This window comes from Coffea arabica, chromosome 2e (assembly GCF_036785885.1).
Source record: "Coffea arabica cultivar ET-39 chromosome 2e, Coffea Arabica ET-39 HiFi, whole genome shotgun sequence".
Lineage (NCBI taxonomy): Eukaryota > Viridiplantae > Streptophyta > Magnoliopsida > Gentianales > Rubiaceae > Coffea > Coffea arabica.
The window spans coordinates 27020498-27044209 of NC_092313.1; the positions used below are offsets into that span (position 1 = coordinate 27020498).

Sequence of the window (23712 nt, forward strand, 5' to 3'; positions counted from 1 at the left end):
CTTCTTCTCTACTCCTTTTTTTTTTTTGGACAAACGATACCAATTTTATAAATATTAACACTTGATATTACGAGAGTTAATTACAAAACGGGGTAACTACCCCCATATCCTTCCTAGCTATTTCTGATAACCAAGATGGAATGTTCCTGCCCATTCAATTATCCTAACTGACTTAACTGCAAATTGAGCCATAGCATGGCTACACCTATTAGCAGTCCTTTGACTAAACAAAAACAAACAGCATTCAAAGTTCTTCTTCAAGTCTTCAATGTCTTCCAGGACCGTTTGTATCATACAATCCTGTACATTGCTTGAGTTGATTAGGCTCAATCAGGATTTCCACCTCCCATCCTCAATCAGTTGATTAGGCTGCAGGAGATCAGATTTCCACCTCGCATCCTCAATCAGTTCATCGACATATACAAGTTGGCAGCCGGATGGTCTTGTATTTGATACACAGCCATTGGCCGAGCCAGGTATCCATTTGTCCTTCCAAATCCTAACTGTTCTGCCATCTCCCACTCTCTTCCATAATCCTTGTTGTAATAACTCTCCTCCCTTGTGAATACTTTTCCAGCACCAAGAAGCCGTGGAAGGGGGTTGTGTTTCTATCCAGTTTTCCTCTTTCATGTATTTGGCTTTCAAAACTTTGCTTACTAACAAATTTGGATTAGTGATGATCCTCCAATTTTGCTTTGCAAGCAAAGCTAAGTTGAAAGTCTCCAAATCTCTAAAGCCCAACCCCCCTCTCCCCTTGACATCTGACAACTTGTTCCATTTAACCCAATGCATCTTGTTTTCGATTCCTCCCCCTCCCCACCATAATCTAGCTAACCTAGAACTAATCTCCTTACACAACCCTCTAGGAAGTTTGAAGCATGACATGATGTAATTTGGCATAGCCATGATTACAGACTTGATCAGTATCGCTTTACCCCTTTGGTTGAGCATCTTGTGTTTCCATCCTTGCAGCTTGCTATTGACTTTGTCTTTCAGATATCCAAACACCTGGTTCTTAGCTCTTCCTATAGTCATAGGGAGACCTAGATATTTACCACTATGAGCCTCTCTCATGTTATCCAACACCTTGCTCACCTCCTTCCTAATCCGAGTGGGAGTGTTTTTAGTAAAAAACATGGCAGATTTTCAAAGTTCACAACCTGTCCAGATGCTTGGCGGTATTGGTGGATGATTTCCTTTATCTTCAGAGCTTCCTTCTTACTTGCTTTGCAACACAACAGAGAGTCATCGGCAAAAAACAAATGTGACACCATAGGGCTGTCTTTACTGACTTTGATACCAGTAAGCATCTTTCTATTCACAGCTTTATTGATTAAATTGGAAAATCCTTCAGTGCATAAGATGAACAAGTATAGAGATAAGGGGTCTCCTTGACGAATCCCTCTAGAAGGCTTTATGAAACCAACCTTCCTTCCATTCAAGTTAAAGGAATATGAGACAAAGGAAATGCAAGCCATGACCCATTGGACAAAAATAGGACAAAAACCCATATGCATCATAATTCTGCCCAAATATTTCCATTCTACTCTATCATATGCTTTGGACATATCAAGCTTAATGGTCATGAACCCAACTTTTCTAGTTCTCTTGTTTTTCAAGAAATGTAATATCTCATGTGCAATCATGACATTGTCTAAGATTTGTCTCCCTGGGACAAAGGCCGACTGTGATGGGGTAATACAGGACTGAAGGACTGATTTCAACCTATTAGCTAGTATTTTGGAGATAATTTTGTATAGCACTGAGCATAAACTAAAAGGTCTGAAATTAGAGAGTGTCACAGGATTATCAACCTTTGGAATTAAAGAAATCATAGTCTCATTCACAGATTTAAGGAGGTTTCTAGTGTGAAAAAAACTAGTAATGGCATGAATCAAATCAGCTTTAATGATGTGCCAATATCTTTGAAAAAATAGATGGGACATACCATCGACTCCAGGGGCTGTGTTAAGGAACATGGAGAAAGTAGCGTGTTGTATCTCCTTCTCGTCCACTGGTTTAATCAACTGCTGGTTCATAAGATGGGAAATAGTGCGAGGTATTCCTTGTATCACTTCATCAAACTCAGTAGGTTCTGTGAATTTTTAAGTAATTACCACAATTTGATATTAGAAGGATGTAAAGAAGACAATTGATAATTAGGGGAGATACCCACAATATTTGGAGCATACTGAAAATATTTATGTTTAGATTTCTCTACTCCTATTATTGCATAAAAATTTCAATGTTAGCGTGCCAAAGAATTTCCTTTTTTGGTGAAACGCATACCTCTATTTTCTTACTAAAAAATATTTGAAAATTTTAATCATCATATAAGAAATTAAAATGCATATATTTTATATAGTTTAAATGTTTTACATTTGTACTAACAAATTCTTATTATATATTAATTGTTAGCTAAATGTGATGATGCATTAATTTTTAACAATATATAAAAATTATGCAACATACTTTTACATAACAAATATTTTTTAATTCTTATAATAGTTTATGATAATTAATTTTTTCCATCATCAAAATATATTTAAGCCTAAAAAATTTATCAATAATGGGTTCGTATTAATTCCATTTCATGCTTAGATAAATATTTTCATTATGTAAATATCCAGTTATCATAAAGTATTATAAAAATTAAAAAAGTATATATTTAGTGAAAATATGTCATGTAATTTCTATATTATTAAAAAATAATTATTCATGACATTCAGCTAATAAATAATACATAGTAAGGAATCGTTAATATAGATATGAAATACTTAAATTTATTACATAAAATATATGCTTTTTTAATTTCTTATGATAACTTATGATGATTTAATTGTTTTAGTAAGAAACCAATAGTTTGTACTGATTAAGGCTGAGAAGTCATGAATTAAAGATTTTGGATTTAAATTCCTTTGTCGTTCTCCCCGTTTCTTAAATCCCTCACCTCACTTGTTAGAAAGTTTTTTTAAAAAAAATAGCAATTTGTATTTAACTATAAAAGAAAACTTTTTAACATGTAATTATCAAAGATTATATGTAGTGATAGGAATAGAGGGGGAGGAAAAAGAAATCTAAACCCAATAAAGAAAATGAGGAAGAAAAGAACAATAAAATGAAAAAATGTCCTAAGACAATTTTTCAACAATGAGGGCATTACGGTCTTTTTACTATCATTAGGGGATAATTTGTATGTTTTGTGAATATAGATGGTAATTTGCTATCAGCTCATGATTAGAGAGGGGCAGAATACCCACGACAAGTTACAACCAGCTACAAGAGAACGAAACTTGCCCTGGATTAAAGCTGTGAATGCAAGTATGCAACTTGATTTCTCAGCTGCCTAGAATTACTGGCATTATTAGAATATTGAATGTGATCTTCCACATGCGTCTGCTCATCCGATTCAACCTGATTAGATTTCCACATGCTGGTGGGCTTCATCATGAGGCAATTGCCTCCACTAGTAGTAATGGGAATGGGGTGAGCGTACAATGATATAACTCAACTCAGCTAAAGGTAAAAGGCGACTTCAACTGTGCTTGTATAAGTGGAAATTCTTAATTGACGAAAATGAGTCAAGGAATGAGTAATTTAAAGGGCAAACCGCTCCTGCTTAATGATAGGTTGTTTATGTGATAAAGTGCTTACTGACTTTCACAAGGGCATCCACAATGGATTACCCTCGATAAAAAGGGAAATATTATTTACACTCTATATTTTGTCATTTGCACTCTAAGCATTTGTTATATCATATAATCTAATAACTGAAAATTATATAACAAAAATGATAGTGATAATGTAAATAACATTTCCCAATAAAAACGGCTCCTACTTAATGAAAAGTTGTTTACGTGATAAATGCTAATTGACGTTCGTAAGGGCATCCATAATAGATTACACTCTATTGAATGTAATTTATGTGTCACATCATTGTTGTAAAACTAATAAAATAAACCACTATAATATCAAATGAAATATTGGAGATATTAGAGAAAGAAGTATAGAAATAGAGAGTGATTATCTTACTATTCCAACTAATACAAAAGTCCTCACAAAGGGTGTCAATGTACCTCTATATATAGGTACTACAAGATTAAAGGTACATTAATCCTATTAAACATCCACTACTACAAGAATATGAAGAAACCTATGAAACGGTTTCTCCACTACATGAATAGATTTATGGATTATAACTTCTATATATAATGTAGTCATAAATCATGAATTAATCCTCTTGGGAATACAAAGGGACATCCACATTTTAGTTGTTTCATAACACTCCCCCTTGGATGTCCATTACACAAAGAATATGCCTCGTTAAAATCTTATTAGAGAAAAACCAATCGGGACAAAAATCCTAGTGAAGGAAAAAGAGTACACTATTCCTGTGTATTAATTTCTCCCCCAGATGCAAACATCATTTGAGATCTTTTAATCGTCGCATTCCAATATTTTTCAATTGCACTGAAATATGATATTTCAGAACCAAGTGTCTCTTCATCTTCCTCTTGCGGTCTAAAAGGATCCTTATTAGGATCTAATGACCTGACGACCATTGGAGTACTTAATATATATGTTTTATCCATATAAAATCTCTTTAATACCTTCAGGGTATATGTAGTTTGGTGGACAAAAATTTCACTCTTCAAATGTTCAATTTGTAAACCAAGGAAGTTTATTTTTCCAAAATCTTTGATATCAAATTCCTTCTTCAAATATTCAACATTATTTTGAATCTCTTCAGGAGTTCCAATCAGATTTAGATCATCAATATATATAGCAATGATCACAAAATTTGATCCATTTTTCTTGATAAAAACACATGGACATATTGGATCATTTGTATAACCTTCTTTAACTAAACATTTATTGAAGCAGTTATACCACATATGTCAAGATTGTTTGAATCCATACAAAGACCTTTGTAATTTAATAGAATAAATATCTTTAAAATTTGATTTGCATGCTTTAGGCATATTGAATCTTTCGGGAATTCTCATATAAATATCATTTTCAAGATTTTCATATAAATATGCAGTAACAACGTCCATTAGACGCATATCTAATTTTTCATGTACTGCAAAACTCACAAAATATCTAAATATGATAGCATCCACTACAGGTGAATACGTTTCATCATAATCAAATCCAGACCTTTGTGAAAATCCTTGGGGTCCAAATCTTGCCTTATGCCTCACAATTTTATTTTTCTCATTTCTTTTTCTCACAAATACCCATTTATATTCTACTGGCTTTACACCTTCAAGTGTTTGGACTACAGGTCCAAAAACTTTTCTTTTAACCAGTGATTCCAATTCAGATTGGATCGTATCTTTTCACTTTGGCCAATCATTTCTATACCGACATTCATCAACCGATTTAGATTTATGATTCTCATCAACTTTTATAATATCAAGTGCTACATTTCATCAGACTCCAATTAAATTTTCTATAATTTCGTTCTCTTCAGGAGTTGGCTCTTCAGGAGGGACCTCTTCAAGAGATTGAATTTTGTCATGACATTTAATCTACGGAGATATTTGAAATCAATTTATACCTTATTTAGGTAGGCCGGCCTTAAATTTATTTGTAACACTTGTGCATGTCCTTCAGGAACATCAATTTTAACCAGAGTGTTCTTTGCAAGAATAATTGATTTAATGACTCTTCTGGAGTCGATAAATATAACTGATAATTGGTTTGCAACTTTTTGCAAATGAATAATCTCTTGAACTTCCAGTTCACGTTATTTTGTATGAGGATCGAGGAAATCCAATTTTTTTAAAATGATTTCCTTTCGGTTGATCTTTTCCTCCCCCTAATGTCGGGAATCGTAATTCATCAGAATAAATAAAGCATTCAATAGATCACCCATCAATATTTTACGATATTTATTCGTGAAAGGTGATTCATACCCAACATAAATTTTAAATATCTTTCGGAGCCATATATAATATAAAAGAATATGTATAAATACTTGTCGACTCTTAAATATTTTCACTTTTGTCAAATCATATATCCATTGGGATCAGTAAACTTCTGGTTTACTGCAAGTGATAATTATAAATCAAATGAAAATGAAGACAACTATATCGATAACCATTTCTCTCTCGAATGGTTATTATGATATGATTAACCTTTATCTCATTTGATTTCTAAACATGATCTCTATTATTGTCTTATTTAGTGTCTCAATTTGATATCCATTTGAACGGATATTCAAATTCAATAATTTTTTCGAGACATGGTAAAAAGTAGTGCTTTATTTATGATAAACTTTTCTCCTACAGGGAGAAATATAGTAGTGGCTCTTCTGGAGCTTTCAATCACTTAAACACTACAACTGATTGTGTTTGTCTCTCTCATTGTTATATAGTGTATATAGTAGCACTTATTAATGAGACACATATCATTGTCACCATAATTATCACCATAATCCTTTGATCCCAAATATTTAACATCCATTTCTTCTTCAGGAAGAAAAGTCAATTACTATCATAAATTAAATCAAGCATCATACACCTTCAGGGTGTTTAAAGAAATTGGCCATGTGAAGATGCTATTATAATTTTGATTCCTCATATGTATTTCGAGACATTTATCTTCAGGATCCTTACTTTCTTGTCCTCATCATTATTATCCCATTTCAAGTGGTAATTTTTTCTCTTGTCATGGTAAAATATATATTTACCAAAATCATAGTCATGGTAGCAACCATAACTAATAAATTGAAATTTAGTCGCATTCACTTCTGGGAATGGACTAGAACTAGTATGCAATAAGTACAAAATACTTCTCAAATTTTCTCTCAATATTGCTACTATAAGAGCATATTTGAGAAATATGTAGAGAATATTATTTTCAACTAAGAAATAATTCTAAACATAGCAGAATTATGTACTTGCAACCATAAGTAAATTTATCATACCAGGCTTTGAAATAATGACCATCTTTTTCTTTAAGTATTTCAAAGAACAAGTGGATCCTCAAGCATAATTGATTTTCTATAATAGCATCTCTAAAACTCAATGTATCAGAATATAAGTATTTATAACAAATAATTCTAAAGATAAATAAGTAGAATTAAAAGATGAAATATTACCTCAAAGATGTCAAAGAGTATATGTTCTTGTTTAGTAGTTGCTCAGTAGTAGACACTTGTATTTTGCAATCATTCAAAGGTTAACCAAAATAAATTGAAATAAATTTATAGGTTTGAAATTTACCTCAATAAATAGACAGATGTTGGCGAAAAAAAAATATGGAAAGAATCTCGTGCTTCACTTTTACTCAAGATAAAGCCTCCGTTTTCACCTTTTGCTCAAAAGTAGAGACTCGTGCTGATAACGTGTTGTAAAACTAATAAAATAAACCACTATAATATCAAGTGAAATATTGGAGATATTAGAGAAAGAAGTAGAAAAATAGAAAGTGATTATCTTATTATTCCAACTAATACAAAAGTCCTCACAAAGGGTGTCAATGTACCTCTGTATATAGGTACTACAAGATTAAAGATACATTAATCCTATTAAACACCCACTACTACAAGAATATGAAGAAACCTATGAAACGGTTTCTCCACTGCATGAATAGATTTATGAATTGTAACTTCTATACATAATGTAACCATAAATCATGAATTAATCCTCTTGGGAATACAAAGGGACATCCACATTTTAGTTGTTTCATAACAATCATAAGTTTATTATCCCCTTTTTCATTATACTCTCTCTCACTACAAATTATACTTTACAAAGTATAATAGTATGGATTCACAATTAAATCACATATTTATTTTAATAATTCACAATATATATCCCATAAAATTTAAAACTTCTAATATTGTCAAATGGGACCTATAACCAGTCTCTTGTGTTTTTGCATGTATATTATGCATGTAATAGTTATGATACGCATCATGGCTAGTATATATTCACTATAGGAAAGGGTATAATGATCGAGTGTAATAAAGGTGTTACAGCCTCTATTACACCTTTATTGTACCAAATTTGACATCACAATAAAACTCTTATGTAAGAACAAATTAAAATTCTCTTTGCACTATAAATATGGGAATACTCTATCTCGGACTTATAGTTTAAGTCTTAAACTATAAACATGTTCCTATTTAATTTTTAAACTTCAATTTTGGACATTACATCCCTTAAAGTATCAAAATTATCCCACTTCAGTATGATCATTGATAGAATTGTCAAAATTAATGGAATAGTAAACAAGTGATATTCAAAGTGGGAAAAAATATTTCATTAAGTTTGACAATTCCGTCAATGATTGTACTAAAATGGGATAATTTTAATACTTTATGGGTAAGACGCTGAAATTCTTGACTAATTTAATAAATTGATGTTTAATTAGTTAAAAAGTTTCCATTTGGTCATCAAAGTTCAAAATAAAGTAAAGTAGCTCCAAATATTTTACATATGCCAAACTAGTTACGAGATTATATCACAATGCCTTCTATTAAAAAGCAGATTAACAGGAAAAAAAAAAGGAAAAGCAGAGGATTGAACTAATATTTGCATATATGTCATGCATGTTTAGTTTTTGTTGGTAGTTATCATATATAAGTGGAAAAAAACACCATTTTAAAAGTTGAAAGGGCAATATAAAAGCGAAACTAGTATAATGAAGAAAAATGGGCGATGCAAATAGTTTAGTAGACATAAATGTTATTGCTCTATGTAATTTGATAAAAACAATTTTGTTCGGATTGTAATTTTTTAAAGAAAAAGAGTTATATTTTTCATGAAAATATTTTTTTAATCACCTTTTTATTTCATACATATCAAATTGTTATAGTATTTTTTTTTCACAAAAATTTCAAAAAATAGCAATCAAAACAAGACATGCTTTTCTTACAAAGCTTTTGTTGCCATTCCAATGTAAAACACCGAGAGAGAGAGAGAGAGAGAGAGAGAGAGAGAGAGAGAGAGAGAGAGAGAGAGAGAGAGAGAGAGAGAGAGAGATCTATATGATTACTGCCAAATTTATAAAACATGGGGAACCAAAATACTAAAAATTAAAGGCTAAAATGAGATTGTTTTCCCTTTTCTACAATAGTGTCTCATGGGCCATTAATTGCATGAAGTATTATTCCTAATTAATCATTTCATGCACAAAAAATTGCTCCAGGTTCTTGTTTAATACCTTTACCAATCACAATGGCCTTTGAAAACATATTTATGTATTACTAATAAACAAGCTGCAGATTGACTTTAAAATTTGGCACCACAAGTTCACGGTACCAAGAGAAATATTGAACACATTTATCATTAGGACAACCAAAGTTTTCAGAAATGATTGATTCATGCGCCCTCTTGCATTTTGGATAGCTCCTTTTCTTCTTCCTTTTTTAATTATTCTTTTGGTCAGTTGTCCATATTGAAATATTAATTGTATTGCTCATTGCAAAAGCAAAATGTAAACCCCCCCCTCCCCCCCCCCCCCTCATTATGCTGCAATCTAATTCCTAATTACCACTACCATATACTGACACACTATTCAACAAGCCCAATTACCTCATACTAGGGTAGATCATGTTGGCACCGTTTGGCGTTGCGCGATGTTTACAGAAAAAAAATACTTTTAAGTATTGAAAATACTTTTACGGTGTTTGATTACTAATTTTTTGGACCTTATGGAGCCCAATCAAAAAAGGGCGAAGGCCCGGTCTCAAGTAGCTAGGCTTAAGTTTTCTAATTAGAAGCAAAGAAAAGGCTTAAAAGGATCGTTAATGACCCAAAATCCTAAGGCCGACCAGAGTGTGTTTCGATCGAGTATTATTTAAAATAATTATTATAATATTTTTTGTAATATGATGTATGTGAGACAAAAAGATAATTGAGAATATAAAAAGATACGTTGAGAAATGTATTTATGATGAAAGTAAAATATTATGTGGGAAAATTAAGCTATCCAAACTCTTTGTTTGTTCTGCCTCATGATTTAGAGCTGTTCATAATTCATTGCAGCCTGAACGATTGCTGCGAAATGTATAGTGTTCTTTCTTGTCATTAGAGTCAAAATAGAATGTCTATTTTTTTGTTGTATTTAGCAAATTGCTTTTAGAAATCAACATGGAATCTTATAACCGCATAGAACGCCAATGCCTTTACTTATCTAGAATAATATAAGCCACATCATAAGTCATAAGCCATCATATTTCTAGATTATACTGTAGTGAAAATTGAGTATTATATTTACTTCTCTAGATTATTTTTGCAGACAGGGAAAATTGGAAAATGGAAAAGTTAAAATAAGAAAAAAATTAATAAGATGCTAAGAAAGGGTAATAAAATATATATATATATATATATATATTTCTTTGGGTTTGATTGCCATGATCAATATATTATGGGATAATTTCTGAAACCTCCTTTGAGGTTTCTGACAATTTCGCTAGCCTCTTCTAAAGTTTATAAAATTAAATTAATCTCCCCTGAGATTAAGGTTTTGATAATAAAATTAGTCCAATTAAAAAAAAGTAACATTAAAAAAGTATTTAAGGAGAGAGATGAAACTTTTATTCCATAAATACCTATTATGCATGTATATAAGTTGTATTAGTAAATGAATAAACATAATTAAAAGTTAAAAGCAATTAATACACATATTTTACCACTCAAAAATTTCACATTTAATAATTAAACAATAAAAATAAGCAACAAAACTACACTAATGATCACAAGATTTAACAAAACAGACTAGTTATCTCTTTTGACTTGATGTTTATTATGATTCTTGTGATTTTGAACAGAAAAAATTTCGAATTTTGCCTTTCTTTTCCCTCCATTCTCCTTTTCAAATATCTAATGATTAAGTAATTAGAGCACTAATTAACTATTAGTAACTCATTAATAAAAATAACTATTGAAAATTTCTTTGATGATAAACAATGACTTGTATTTACAAAATAACATCAGTTGATATATCTAATGGATGAAGGAGGGAAAACAAAGGCAAAATTCGAAAATTTTTTCTGTTACAAGAATTATAGCAAACGTCATGTCTAAAGAGATGACTATTATGTTTTGTTGAATTTTGTGATAATTAGTGTAGTTTTGTTACTTTTTTGTGTTATCTAATTTATTAAATATGAGCTTTTTAAGTGGTGAAATATGTGTATTAATTGTTTCTAATTTTTAATTATTTTTATTCTTTTATATACATGTATAACGGGTATTTATGGAATAAAAGTTTCTTCTCTCTCCTTAAAGTACTTTTTAATGTTATTTTTTCTAATTGCACTAATTTTGTTATCAAACTTTAACCTCAGGGGAGGTTTGTGTATTTTTACATATTTCAGGGAAGGTTAGTGAAATTGTCAGAAATCTCGGAGATGGTTTATGAAATTATCCCATATATTACATTTTCTTTGAGTTATTTTGGTAAGTTATTTGGCATGATAAGTTTGTTTTAATAGTAATTTAGAATAAATGACAAAAATAGTTAATGAGCTATTTAAAATTTCCTATTTTGATCACAGAAGTTTTGTTTCACCAAAATTGTCATTTAATGTATAAAAAAGTATAGTTTTGTTTACTCAATAAATAAAAACTTTCACTTCTAGTCACTCAACTAATGAACATATACACTTTATTGGTCACAAAAAGTGTGCACTATATATTGATTGACCATTTTAACTAAATAAAAAGTTTAGTGATTGAAAAGAAAAAGTCCTAAGTAATTTAGTGACACTTCTAGCACTTAAAATAATTGGGTTCTACAGCCTTGATTAATATGTCAGTCCTTATAGCTATATGCTAATGTCTTTTTCCAGAAACGATAACTGTTATATAACATAATCTATCCTATACTAAGAAGAGGGGGCGGATCTAAGGAGGTCTAGGGTAATCTTGAGGGGACGGATCCACCACCGAATCAAACTGGTACACTATGCACCCGTCTGAATTTTTTAAACAAAGTCACCTCTAATGTCTTGCCTCCTGCCCCACCAAGATTTAGTGCGTTGGTAGTGGCCACTTGCCTTTGGACTGGTAGTTAGCTATATATGCTAACGTCAGAGTGCTTGAATACTGGTTACTTCAAAAAAAGTACTGGCTACTAGCAAGAGATGATGTCGAGGCCTTATTCATCGGTTGTTTTTCCTTACATTTTCCTTCGGACTTTTGTCTTTGGCTAAAATTGAAAAGGTCTCATCAATAGAATTTCTATTTATTTGTGATCTAGTCATAGACAGTAATCTGTTCTATAATTCGAAGCATTAAAGTAAGAACCCATAAATATATTTTTAAATTCAAATACCTCTTAAATATTCTAGAAATATTATTCAAAATAATAATTTAGCTTATATCGTGAACATATTTTTTTAATTTTTTAAATTATTTTTTTATCTTATATACATTACATCATAGAAAATGTGCTATGATGTCAAAATAAATAATTTTTTTCAGATAATAGATATTCAAACGCTCTCACTATAACACTTTTTATAATGTGGTAATATGCATGATAAATAGATGATTAGTAATATGAAAAATGTGCTTGAAAAACGTGATCCAAGCAATTTTTTTTTTCGGTACAACCCGACTCCCACAAATCGTTAAGCCTATCTATCGGACCTAATGAGTCGGGCTTTCATAAGATCGAATTCAACTCATTTAATTTGTAACATTTTCGAGTTTCGGGTTATGAGTTTTGGAATACTCAACTTACATAATATTCGGGTTGTGAGCTTTATTCGGATTTAGACCAAACTCACTTATCACATCTTAATTTTCTTAATATAATTACTATAACTATTAAGTTGCAAAACTAATTTAACATTTATAAGAATACAACATTAAAACTAAACATGAACAAGTAATAGTTCTTAAAAAGTATATAAATAAAAAAATTTTCAACAATATTTATATCTAATTTTTTCAAAATACATGAAAAAAAAATAATAAAACATACGGTCATAAGCCAATACATTTTCAAAAGTTGGAACTTCTTTACAGTCTTGTAATTTGAATCCAAACATGCTTGATGATTTGTATTTATAAACAAAAAAAAAAATCAACCAATATTATATTAACACAAAATTTACTCAACCAATAAAAAAAAGTTAGAGATTCAGTTATGTATTACTAATATTATCTCTCAAGAAAGCTCGTAAAAGAGTTTTCAAATGTATTTTTATGTTTTGTAATTTGTATATATTTAGCATTTAGTAATAATATATTTAGATATATAATTATACATAATATCAAAATATAAATATTATATATATAGGACGGGCCTATATCAGATTTGAGCTTAATAAGACCCAAATTTAACTTATATTTAATTCAAATTTAATTTTTAGATTCAAGCTCGGCCCGGCTCATTAACAATCCTACAAATCGTCATTGCCCAGTTACTCAAACAATCGGAGTCAACCCGGTACCCGGGGGGATAAAAGCAGTCATTTCACATATTAACAAGTGACGAGCCCTCCCTCCTCTTCCCCAGAGGCCCAGAAAATAGAAAATACCTTTCTGGGGTTTCCTTCGTTTTTTCAGTCCCTCGTTTCCTCGCATTTTCTTCACCAAAATTTAAAAAAAAAATCCGAAAAATACGTCAAAAAGGAGAATTACGGAAAGGTTTCATTGTTTTCTTTAATTAATTAATTGATTAATTCCCCTAGTTAAATGCTCCGCCTTGCTATTCTTATTATGAATATCCCATAAGAGTGATTAGGGTTTTGATAATCTTTGCGAATTCGGGAATTGGAATAAGAGGAAGTATTTTTTTCTGGAGTTAATTTTTTAGGGTTTTTGGTCGGTTATTTTGAAGAGGTAAAATGGACGGAGCGATTGGGAACGGCGATGATCGAACTTTTAACGTTAATTTCGGCAGCGAAGGAGTATCGAAGTTGCGAGAGGATCTTAAAGAGAAGCTCAAGGAATATATGGGGGAGTACACTGATGATACTCTTGTGGTACGAACTCCTTTTTAGGGTTTATTTGATTTTTAGAAAGTAATGGATGTTTGATTCGAAATTCGTATTCAATTTTCTGCTATTTTCCTGAAAATTGCTGTTTTATTTATTCTGTTTTTTTTGGGTCGGTTTGAAATGGTAGAAGTAATGTGTTTTCCTAGTTTATGTTGAGTGGTTTCCATATGCTCATTTGAATTTGTGTAGTAGTAAAAACCCAAAAAAAAAAGGAAGAATAAAAATGCGTGTGGCATTGTTAGTGTTGTTGAGAACTTGGGTTTTGTATGCTGGAGGGAATGTTGCTCATGTGTTGTATGATTTGATGAGAAATTTTGATGACCATGACGGCATATTTTGGAAGATTCATTATCTCTCTAATTGAATACGAATGTCTTATCTGTTTTTATATGGTTATTATTCCTTCGAGTAGTCTTCTAGTTGTAGTAGTTAATGCATTGGGGTGGGGGTGGGAAGGCTAGAAGGAGATTCGAATTCAGTTGGGTTAGAGTTTTTGAACTAGTCCTTGCTGATTTGACATCTTACCAGGCAGGTTGTAGTTAAAGTTTCTGTCAAGTTTTTTTATTTTGTTTTCTATTAGTTTTTCTGCTGGGATGGTGATGTTTTTCTTTTCATTATACCTTTAATAGGGTACCCTGTTGTGGTCTGATTGCTTATTTGTGTTTGAACTTCGAAGTGTCTTTTAACTTTTTGATATTTGAATAGTTGGTGTCTCATTGTTGATCTACCACTGAATGAGCACTAAATTAGGTAGTTGTATATGAAGCTTGAAGCTTTGCCATAGTTACCTTAGTCTTGAAATATTATTATTTTCCTTTTCTATGTCCAAGGAATTATATGTTGTAAGCTGTGGTTCATGGTTATAGAAATGGCTAAGGGTATATAATGGGTACTAATTAGATAAGAGGTATAGAAGAGGTTCATATGCATGCTATGTTTCCATTTTTTAACAGGAATTTCGTTTCCAAGCAAATGCACATAATTTGCTCTGTTGTTTTATCTAAAGCGGTAGATGATGCTGCTAACATGAGAACTAGTTTATGATTACTAAAATTGAATGGTAGTTAGAAAAGTATAAAAAGAAGTTGATGATAAAAATGGCAAGATACTTTCTGAATGAAAATATGTTTAGTTATTTGCACAACAAGATATATATTTTACCGCTGGCTTTGATGATACCTGACAAAGTTCCTTGTTATATTAAATAAACTACTCAATAGATATATTTTGTCTTGCCAAAAAAAAAATGGTACTAAGCTTTATATTTAATGTAAGAATACTTGAATTCAAAGTGAATGTCCTGTTAGTTTGATCCTTTACTTCATATTTACATGAGGAGCTGGGACATAATTATGAGTCACTTGAGTTAGTAGCAGGTTCAAAAGAATATTAGAGTGTCCATGATTTTGAAGTTGAATTTGAAAGTGTTTTCCTTGAAGTTGAAGAGGTGCTGTTTCTGAGTTATCATTTTGATTATTCTGACATATTTAAGTGGGTTTGTATCACAAAATTTTTTTCGGATACAAGTTTTAATTTCTGTTCTAGTACCTCTGGAAGATTTGATAGTACTCAACTCTCCCTTTCTAGCAACAGGCTCTGGAGACAGGGATTCTTCCTAGCTCACCACGTCGATACAACACATTGCAAATTTGGAAATTTTCTTAGTGGGTTTTGGCATTAGGCAAATGAAATGTGATACTGTTTTGTATGGGGTGTTTAGTAATTTGGTGCTTTCAAAAAACAGTTTGACAGTAGAAATTAAAAAAAAAGTCTGTGTAAGAAGCACGCGCCAAAGGTGGTTGATAAAATCGCGAAGTAGCTATTTTATGAATTATAATGCAATGCTGTGAAACCTTATGAAGTCTCCTAGGATTTTTTTTCCGCCTCATTGTCGGATAAGGTGCTTAAATTGAAATGTAAAGAGAATGTGAACTTGAAGTTAGTGAGCTGTCTATTCTTGCCAAATGGCACTGGAACAATGGCAGATGAGTGATTGAAATTGTATTTACAGGTAGGGATTCTTCCTAGCTCACCACGTCGATACAATACGTTGCAAATTTGGAAATTTTCTTAGCGGGTTTTGGCATTAGGCAAATGAAATGTGATACTGTTTTGTATGGGGTGTTTAGTAATTTGGTGCTTTCAAAAAACAGTTTGACAGTAGAAATTAAAAAAAAAAAAAGTCTGTGTAAGAAGCATGCGCCAAAGGTGGTTGATAAAATCGCGAAGTAGCTATTTTATGAATTATAATGCAATGCTGTGAAACCTTATGAAGTCTCCTAGGATTTTTTTTCCGCCTCATTGTTGGATAAGGTGCTTAAATTGAAATGTAAAAGAGTGTGAACTTGAAGTTAGTGAGCTGTCTTTCCTTGCCAAATGGCACGGGAACAATGGCAGATGAGTGATTGGAATTGTATTTACAGGTAGTAGTGGAATTAGCGGGTTATTTGGAGCAGGTTAAGAGTGGAATTTGTGGGTTATTTGGAGGGGGTTAAGTTTCGATTTGGGTTGAAAAGATGGGAAAAGTTCTTCCTGGAATTGGGAGGGTTGATTTTGTGAGCTTTTAGGCTTGAACAGTATGGCAAATCAGAAATTAGTAACTGGGATGATACTTGTTGGGTACATGCAAGTTTTTCTAGCCCCATTCTTGAACTTATTAAATGTTTAGTATTGTCATCTGAAACTGAGCTAACTATAATTTAGTGCATGAACTAAATAATCATTTGTGGATGCCTCTTAGCTGATGGAATTTGCACTTGAACCTTACTTATGTTTTCTCTTTATATATTTTATATGAGGACAAAAAACTATAAATAGCCTAGGCTTTTAAATTTGGGCCAACTAACCTTGTTTTGCGACTTAAACTGCATAAAGAGCAAGTAAAACTCTCTAAACATGTGTAACATTTGGAGTTATCTGTAAAGGTACTGTCTGAAACAACTAGTTTCTTTAACCATTTTTCGAAATTGCCATGTGGATTAAAGCCAAAATATAGCAAAATTATTAATCCTTTGTTTATCTACTACGTTGGTATGCATGACCTTTCTGCTATTTGTTAGTAGACTTGACACTAGATTAGAAATATTTTTGCATGTTTCTATTAAGATCAAATGTTGTACATTTGTCTGAGCGTTGGATTGATCTTGATTGGATTCACTTATTTTATCTGCTATTTCTAAATCCTAATTGGAGTAGTAATTATTGTTCAGCAAGTACAAGATAACCAGACCCTGATGGATGCCTGACCAATACATAATTGAGTACGCAGGTCTGTTTCTATGGCGGCCACTGACATCTCTGACTGGGGCAAGCGGAAATAAAAAAGGAAGACAAACTTGTCATATTTGTCCAAATTAACAGGTCCCAGATCTTCTCATTAGGATTAAATGCTAGATCCAAGGGCGGCTTTTCGAATAAAATGTCCTGAATTAAAGCAGAATAAATCTTCAGTGACAGATGTTAAATCATTACATGAAATTAGGAGCTGACTGCTAGGGTTCTAGAGGATTAAATAGTCAAATCAATAGTGGACTGTGTTGGACTAGTATACTTGGAGAGGAAGGATAATCTGAATGCCTTGCTCATACGGTAACAGCAATTATTGCAAAACATATGTAGGTAACTTCTGACAATTGCTTTCTAGCACTTACTATAAGATTGTCGTAGAAATCCCTTAATTACATGTTCACTTTTGATCTTATATGTTTCCTTCTCCCTTGGCACTTGCTTTTGTTTTGTCTTCCTGGTTTCATTGCATCTTTGGTTATTTGCCAGCTTTTCTTGGTCATTGTTTCTTGGAAGGAGTTTATTCACTAGTAGTCATACCATATATAGGATAAGTTTCCTGCTGGTAAACTGTCTGTGTTCGTTCTTCAGATTCATTACTTACACTGCTACAATTTGCAGGAATACATTATAGTCTTGCTGAAAAATGGAAGGCGCAAAGATGAAGCAAGGAATGAGTTGAATGTTTTCCTAGATGATGCTAGCGATTCATTTGTTTCTTGGTAATGTAATCTACATTGTGTAAGTTATGTTGAGATAATTAAACTCAGTGTTGAGCATGTGAACTTTGAATGTCACCATCTCATATTACTGCTTTTGTGAAGGCTGTGGGATCACCTGGCATCAAACTTAGATCTCTATGCACAAACGCATCAATCTCATTCAGATGGGGCACTGAAGACAAGTCCAATTGCAATTCAGCAGGCTGGTGGAAATGATTCTCGTCTGGTAGAGTCTAAATCTGTAAATTTAAAGTCCAATAAATCCTTTAAGGCCCGCCATACTAGGGAGTGGAAAGGGCAAGCCATAGATGAAGGGGAACAACCCCGTTTAAGAAGTTCTGTGGCTGATGACAATCATGCTGATAAGGATAGTCGTAAGGCTGGCAATGAAAAAATAGAGGTCTCTCCTCAGCCAGCCACACGTAGAAAAAGAAATCGTCCTGAGGAGCAGCTGCAATCAAAGGTTACTTTTTTTTTTCCTAGTTGTATGGATCAGTTACAATTTATAAACTACTTCCATTTTTATTTGGGAAAGAGGGCCTTCGCACCTAAATTTTATCAGTGACCGGACTTCATGTAGCATTGACCTTTTTATTTTATTTAGAATATATATTGTTCTTGTACCAAAGTGTAGCCTCCTCCTTTTGTTTCCCCTCTTTTCTGTTTTCCTTTTTTCAAAATTTGGTTGTCAGAAAAAGTATTAGTTCTCGATTTTTGATCAGCACTTCACTTAAAAAGACACTGGTCAATTCAACCTCTGGGTGGTTTGGGTTTGGTTACATTTATTACGTTTACGGTGTTTATACATACATGTGTGTGTATATATTTATTTATGGAATTTAAATTGTGAAAAATTTGGCATTAACTGGAAATTTCAGAGCATCTTTCCTTGTGCATTTCGTGCTTTTCAATAGTTATAAATGAAATTTAGAGTATGGGACTAGTAGGTTTCCTGATGATCTTCGGTGGCTGGACTGACCTCTCTGCTCCTTTTATTATTTTTATTTCATACTAGTATAGTTATATGTGATGGAATCTAAGATGGTCATTTCTACGCCCATTCTAATTGGTTGCTGAGTACATTCTTTTTTTTTTTTCTGAATTTACTTTTTCTGCAGAGGGAGGTAGTTTCTCAAGCACCAATTGCGGCACCACGAAGATTGCTGCAATTTGCAGTACGGGATGCAGTTGCCACTTCAAGGCCGTCAACTATAACTGCTGAACCTTCATTAAAGCGGCTTCGTTCTGTGGTGTCCACTACTGCAGAGGACTCTAATCTAGAAGAACATCCACAGAAAATTCGATCAGTTGCTAGAGTACCGAATGCCATGGCAACAGCTATTAAAGCTATAGCAGAAGCGGCAAAAGATGTTCGGAGAGTTAGATCATCAGGTAACGTGTTTGATAGGCTTGGTCGTCCTAAGGATGTTTCAGAAACCTTGAATCAATCAGAAGAATTTGGAGAAGATCCTGCTGGGGAAGGACAAGATGGAGCTTATATTAAGGAGGAAGGGAGGCCAACATATGATCATACAAATGATTATAGTCGGCCTTACCCGAATGATGTGTCTCTTTTGCAAAGGGACACAAGGATGGTAATTGATCCTGCATCTGATAATGAAGATTATGATACAACCATGGATGAACCTCAGACTGGAAATGGTATTGGGATCTCAAGAATGGTCCCGCATAGTGCGGCTAACAATGCTGATGAAATAGTCATTGTACCATCGAAGAATCAGGATCAGTTTGGGAAGATTTCTGATACTTCTCATAAGATAGTGAGTTCATCCATAAATTTGAATACTTGGAAATCACCTCAACATCAGGGGTTGAGGGGAACTTTAAATGTAGATAAACAGAAGTCTGTACAGGTGAATGAAGCATTAACTTCTGTGCCTGCTGGGAGGCTGACGAAGGAGAACAATAATTCTGTTGCAGTTGCGAATGGAAATGTAAGATATCCGTTTGAAATTTTTTGTATCTACTACTATTGGTTTTCAACTTCTGCCCTTACTATTTTAATTATTGCCTAAATTTTATATTCTGATCAGGCACAACTAGAAGTGGATGCTCCGAAAGAATCTCAAAAGACACATTCATCTGCTCTTGGTGAGCTTCAGTTTCTGGCTTAAATCTTACTGGCTCTATTTGTCTTCTTGGGTTCTTGATACTATATTATCAACTAACCTGAAAGATTTGTTTTTTCCCCCTTTACTTTTGGTGGTTTTTAATTTATCTTAAGTAAAATTTTCCAATTTGGTCCTGTTCTTTCCTTGTAAATGCCTTACCTTGGAAACTACTGGTGTCTGCTCAGGGTCATATCCCATTGGTCGACCAACAGAAGATTCAGACTCCCGTACGATATTTGTTAACAATGTATAAACCTCTATCCTTGTTTTAATCATATGCTGACCCAGCAATCTTTTTCTGGCTAACTTAGCTTTTATCTATTAGGTTCATTTTGCTGCCACCAAGGATAGCCTTTCTCGACACTTTAACAAATTTGGGGAAGTACTAAAAGTCATCATCTTAACTGATGCAGCAACAGGGCAACCAAAAGGGTGAGCTGTTGTTTCATTTCAAGTGCTGTATTCTTTCTGAGGTTAAACATTCATCATATTCGAATCACTTTAGCTAAACATGTTGTCAAAGCAGGTCAGCTTATATTGAGTTCATGAGAAAGGAGGCTGCAGAAAATGCTTTATCTCTCGACGGCACGTCATTTATGTCAAGGATTCTTCGGGTATGTTTCTAAATTGAAAATGTCAGTACTTTTTCTGAAGTTGCCACATATTTTTTTTTTTTAAGGCTTGTCTATGTAGTGATATTTTGGGTGTGTGGTTCATCTGAGTAGGATTTTTTGATCTTAAATGGTTTCTCTTTACTCCTGGATTAATCGGTTTCATACTGCAAAAGGAATATTTCCACTTTTGGTATTGAGGTAAAATGTCACTCCAAAATTTGGTATTCCCCACTAAAAAAGAAAAAGAAAAGAAAAATGCTTTTTGCAAGCTGTGAATAGTGGAGCACGAGATTGTTTGTTCCTCTTATATGTCTGCCTCATTGGTGTGAAAGAATGGAAGGAGAGTAGGAAGGTAATGAGAATAAAATTGATTGAATTGTATCTCCTATGGTGCTGGAAGATGAAAATAACTTTACATGAAACTTTTCTTCTTTATATCTTTTGACTTACAAGAATGAAATCTCCAGATGTCAAATGACAATTTAAACTGAGCTCTCCTGGATTATGACTTTGTGAAGACTTGGTCACAATGCAGTTAGTATAGCTGGAATACGTCTTACTCTTGTTGACGCATTTTTAATTATTGATTTTGTATGCAGGTCGTACGAAAAAATTCTGCTCAGCAGGAAGCTTTTCCTATCCCAACTTGGCCTCGTATTGCCCGTGGATCCCCGTATGCTGTTTCTAGATTTGGCAGGGCTCCTTTCTCAAGAGGCATTGGGGGTGCATACCGATCCCGCCTCCTAACTAAACCTGGTCCAAGGAGTTTCCAGTGGAAGCGGGAAACTCAGCCCACTCAGACGGAGATACTCAATCCAGGATCTAGTAACACTGCTCCATCTTCCATTTCTCGGAGTCTCACATATGTTAGACCTGAGCCTAAGACGAATGAAAGTTCGAGTGCGGCTTAGTTGGTCGGATTAATGTTGGTCCTTGGTAACCTGGGGAATTTCAAGCCACGGAGAGGACATCGCCAGCTAAATGTGGGATGCATCTAAGGTTTTGGGGAATTAGGCTTCAACAGGTTACGCGATTCAATTATTTGCATTTCCTTCTTTCGTTGTTTTGTAGAGCGATTCAGAAGGTTGAGTGGTATACATTGGTGGCTGCAATATTATGTGAATAGGCAATATGCTTAGGTTGTTCATTGGTTCAACATTGCTTTACCATTTCCAAAAAAGATTTTAACCAAGGAAAAAGTGGGGGGCCAAAAGAAAAAAAAAAGAAAAAAGAAAAGGGAAGATGATAAAAAAAAGGGCAAGGAAAAGTCTGCAATATGCTTTAGTACTATTACTTAGTTAAATAATATCTGCCTTTTTAAGTTTAGCACATTTTCTTTCCACTTTTCTTGAATATTTTGGACGCTTTTGGAAATGTTCGGCCTTGTGTTTTGTTGATTTGGTATTTTAATACGATTATCCCATTCAGGCAAATGAAATACGGGTCAAATGTGTTTTGTTGGTATTACTTAGTCAAATGAAATACGGGTTTACATTCGATGTATGGTAGAGTACTCGTTTTTAACCTCGGTGGGTGAGTTATGGGTGATAGACTGACTAGTCGTTAGATGAGTTTTGCCTCATTTGATATGGCAGGCCAGTGTCCCCCAAAATCCTCTCCCGGAGTCCCCTCGTCCCATCATAAATGGCTCCCGCGGGAGTTTTCCCTTTTATGAAAGCACCGTTAAACTGCAGAGCTATGAAGTAATTTATCTTCTTTTCTGTTAAAAGCGTAAAACCCCTTCTATTCCTTGGTTTATTTCTGCCATCATGGTGCAGCCAGTCAGCCACCTCCAACTGGGCCTATTCGTCTCTTTGGAGATAGTATTAAACCCCACTTGTCTCCTAAGTGCTAAATAACAGTAAGGCCCAAGACAAACGCGATTTCCTTGCCAAAAAGTTTTCATGATTTGTGTTGTTCGTGGACTTTATTAATCTTGCCAAAAAAGAAAAAGAAAAGAGAAAAAACAACACTGCCTGCTTAGAAAATTGAAAAACAAAAACTACCCTAAGAATTCTTATTTAACTCGGGATTATTTCCAATGGTACTGATTTGATTTCGACTAAGAACATTTGAGCGGCAACAAAGCAATGCTGCTGTCCAAGTTATAAGTGATGAGGAACTGCTTGATTTGCCAAGAACGGACAAACGTATCAACCTCAACCTATGAGAATCTTGAAAGTATTAAGGAGGATAGAGAACCAATACCATGCTCCCCAGCTCAAAGTTATAAAATATATCAGTGAGTAGACTAGCTACGAGGAGTGACGTTTAGGGGTTAGAAGGGGTTGCCGATCCACTCTTTTAAGGGTTTTTGGGAAGGACAAGCAGCAATGCACCACAGCATCTCTAATTGTGAACAAGGCTAATGGATATTTCAAGTAGTTGGTCATCAATAGAATTTTAAAGTTCTACTTGAATATAAGTCAATAGATCAAATCCCTTAACCTGTAAGTAAGTCTGTTTGCACCGGTGGTGATTCATCAGATTCGCCTTGATCTCTTTAGGTTCCCCCTCCCTTTAATGTAGAGTAAGAATAGTTGTAGCATAGAATTTACAAAAAAAAATAATGGATATTGTCTTTTTGGCTAGGTACTGCAAAGGCTTTTGAGGTTGCCACTCTTTTTTTTTTTTTGGCTCGAAGGCTATCTTTTTCTCCGGTCTGCATGCCAAAGAAAAGTTTCGGATGCCATACTCAGTCCCAGTCTGATCACCCCATGCCATTCCAAACCAAGATGCATGCACACATTATCAGAACCTTAAAAGTCAAACTAGCTGCAGTATCTAAACCCGAGAAGACAGTCTTGAAAGTTTGAGGTTTATCTTCCATAGCTTGAAGAAGTTAAAAGTGCATAGAGTTTTCTCTAATGCTTATGTTCTATAGATCAAAGAGGACAAGGAATTCCAGAGATCATGTTTGGTCCATCTGCAATTAGAAGAAAAGTAGCGTGCACAACTCTTATGGGCGTGTAGAATGCATGATCATACCA

General features: G+C 33.4%; 2 protein-coding genes across 4 annotated transcripts; one reads left to right on the top strand and one right to left on the bottom strand.

Moving 5' to 3' along the window:
• Positions 1-330: 330 nt before the first annotated feature.
• Positions 331-1074, bottom strand: LOC140036183 (uncharacterized mitochondrial protein AtMg00310-like). Its single transcript, XM_072077487.1, has one exon. It carries the CDS (start codon positions 1072-1074, stop codon positions 331-333), a length of 744 nt encoding a protein of 247 aa, XP_071933588.1.
• Positions 1075-13479: 12405 nt separating this feature from the next.
• Positions 13480-22048, top strand: LOC113732231 (uncharacterized). 3 transcript variants are annotated; one of them, XM_072080210.1, is made up of 10 exons: positions 13480-13616; positions 13786-13954; positions 17876-17976; positions 18079-18439; positions 19095-19931; positions 20031-20088; positions 20294-20355; positions 20434-20540; positions 20635-20722; positions 21322-22048. In XM_072080210.1, exons 2-10 carry the CDS (start codon positions 13817-13819, stop codon positions 21631-21633), a joined length of 2064 nt encoding a protein of 687 aa, XP_071936311.1. In that variant the 5' UTR covers positions 13480-13616; positions 13786-13816; the 3' UTR covers positions 21634-22048. The 3 variants fall into 3 exon arrangements, with proteins under 3 accessions (XP_071936311.1, XP_027113702.1, XP_027113701.1); XM_027257901.2 differs by lacking the exon at positions 13480-13616 and having other exon boundaries at positions 13671-13954; positions 19095-19757; positions 19851-19931; XM_027257900.2 differs by lacking the exon at positions 13480-13616 and having other exon boundaries at positions 13671-13954.
• Positions 22049-23712: the final 1664 nt, after the last annotated feature.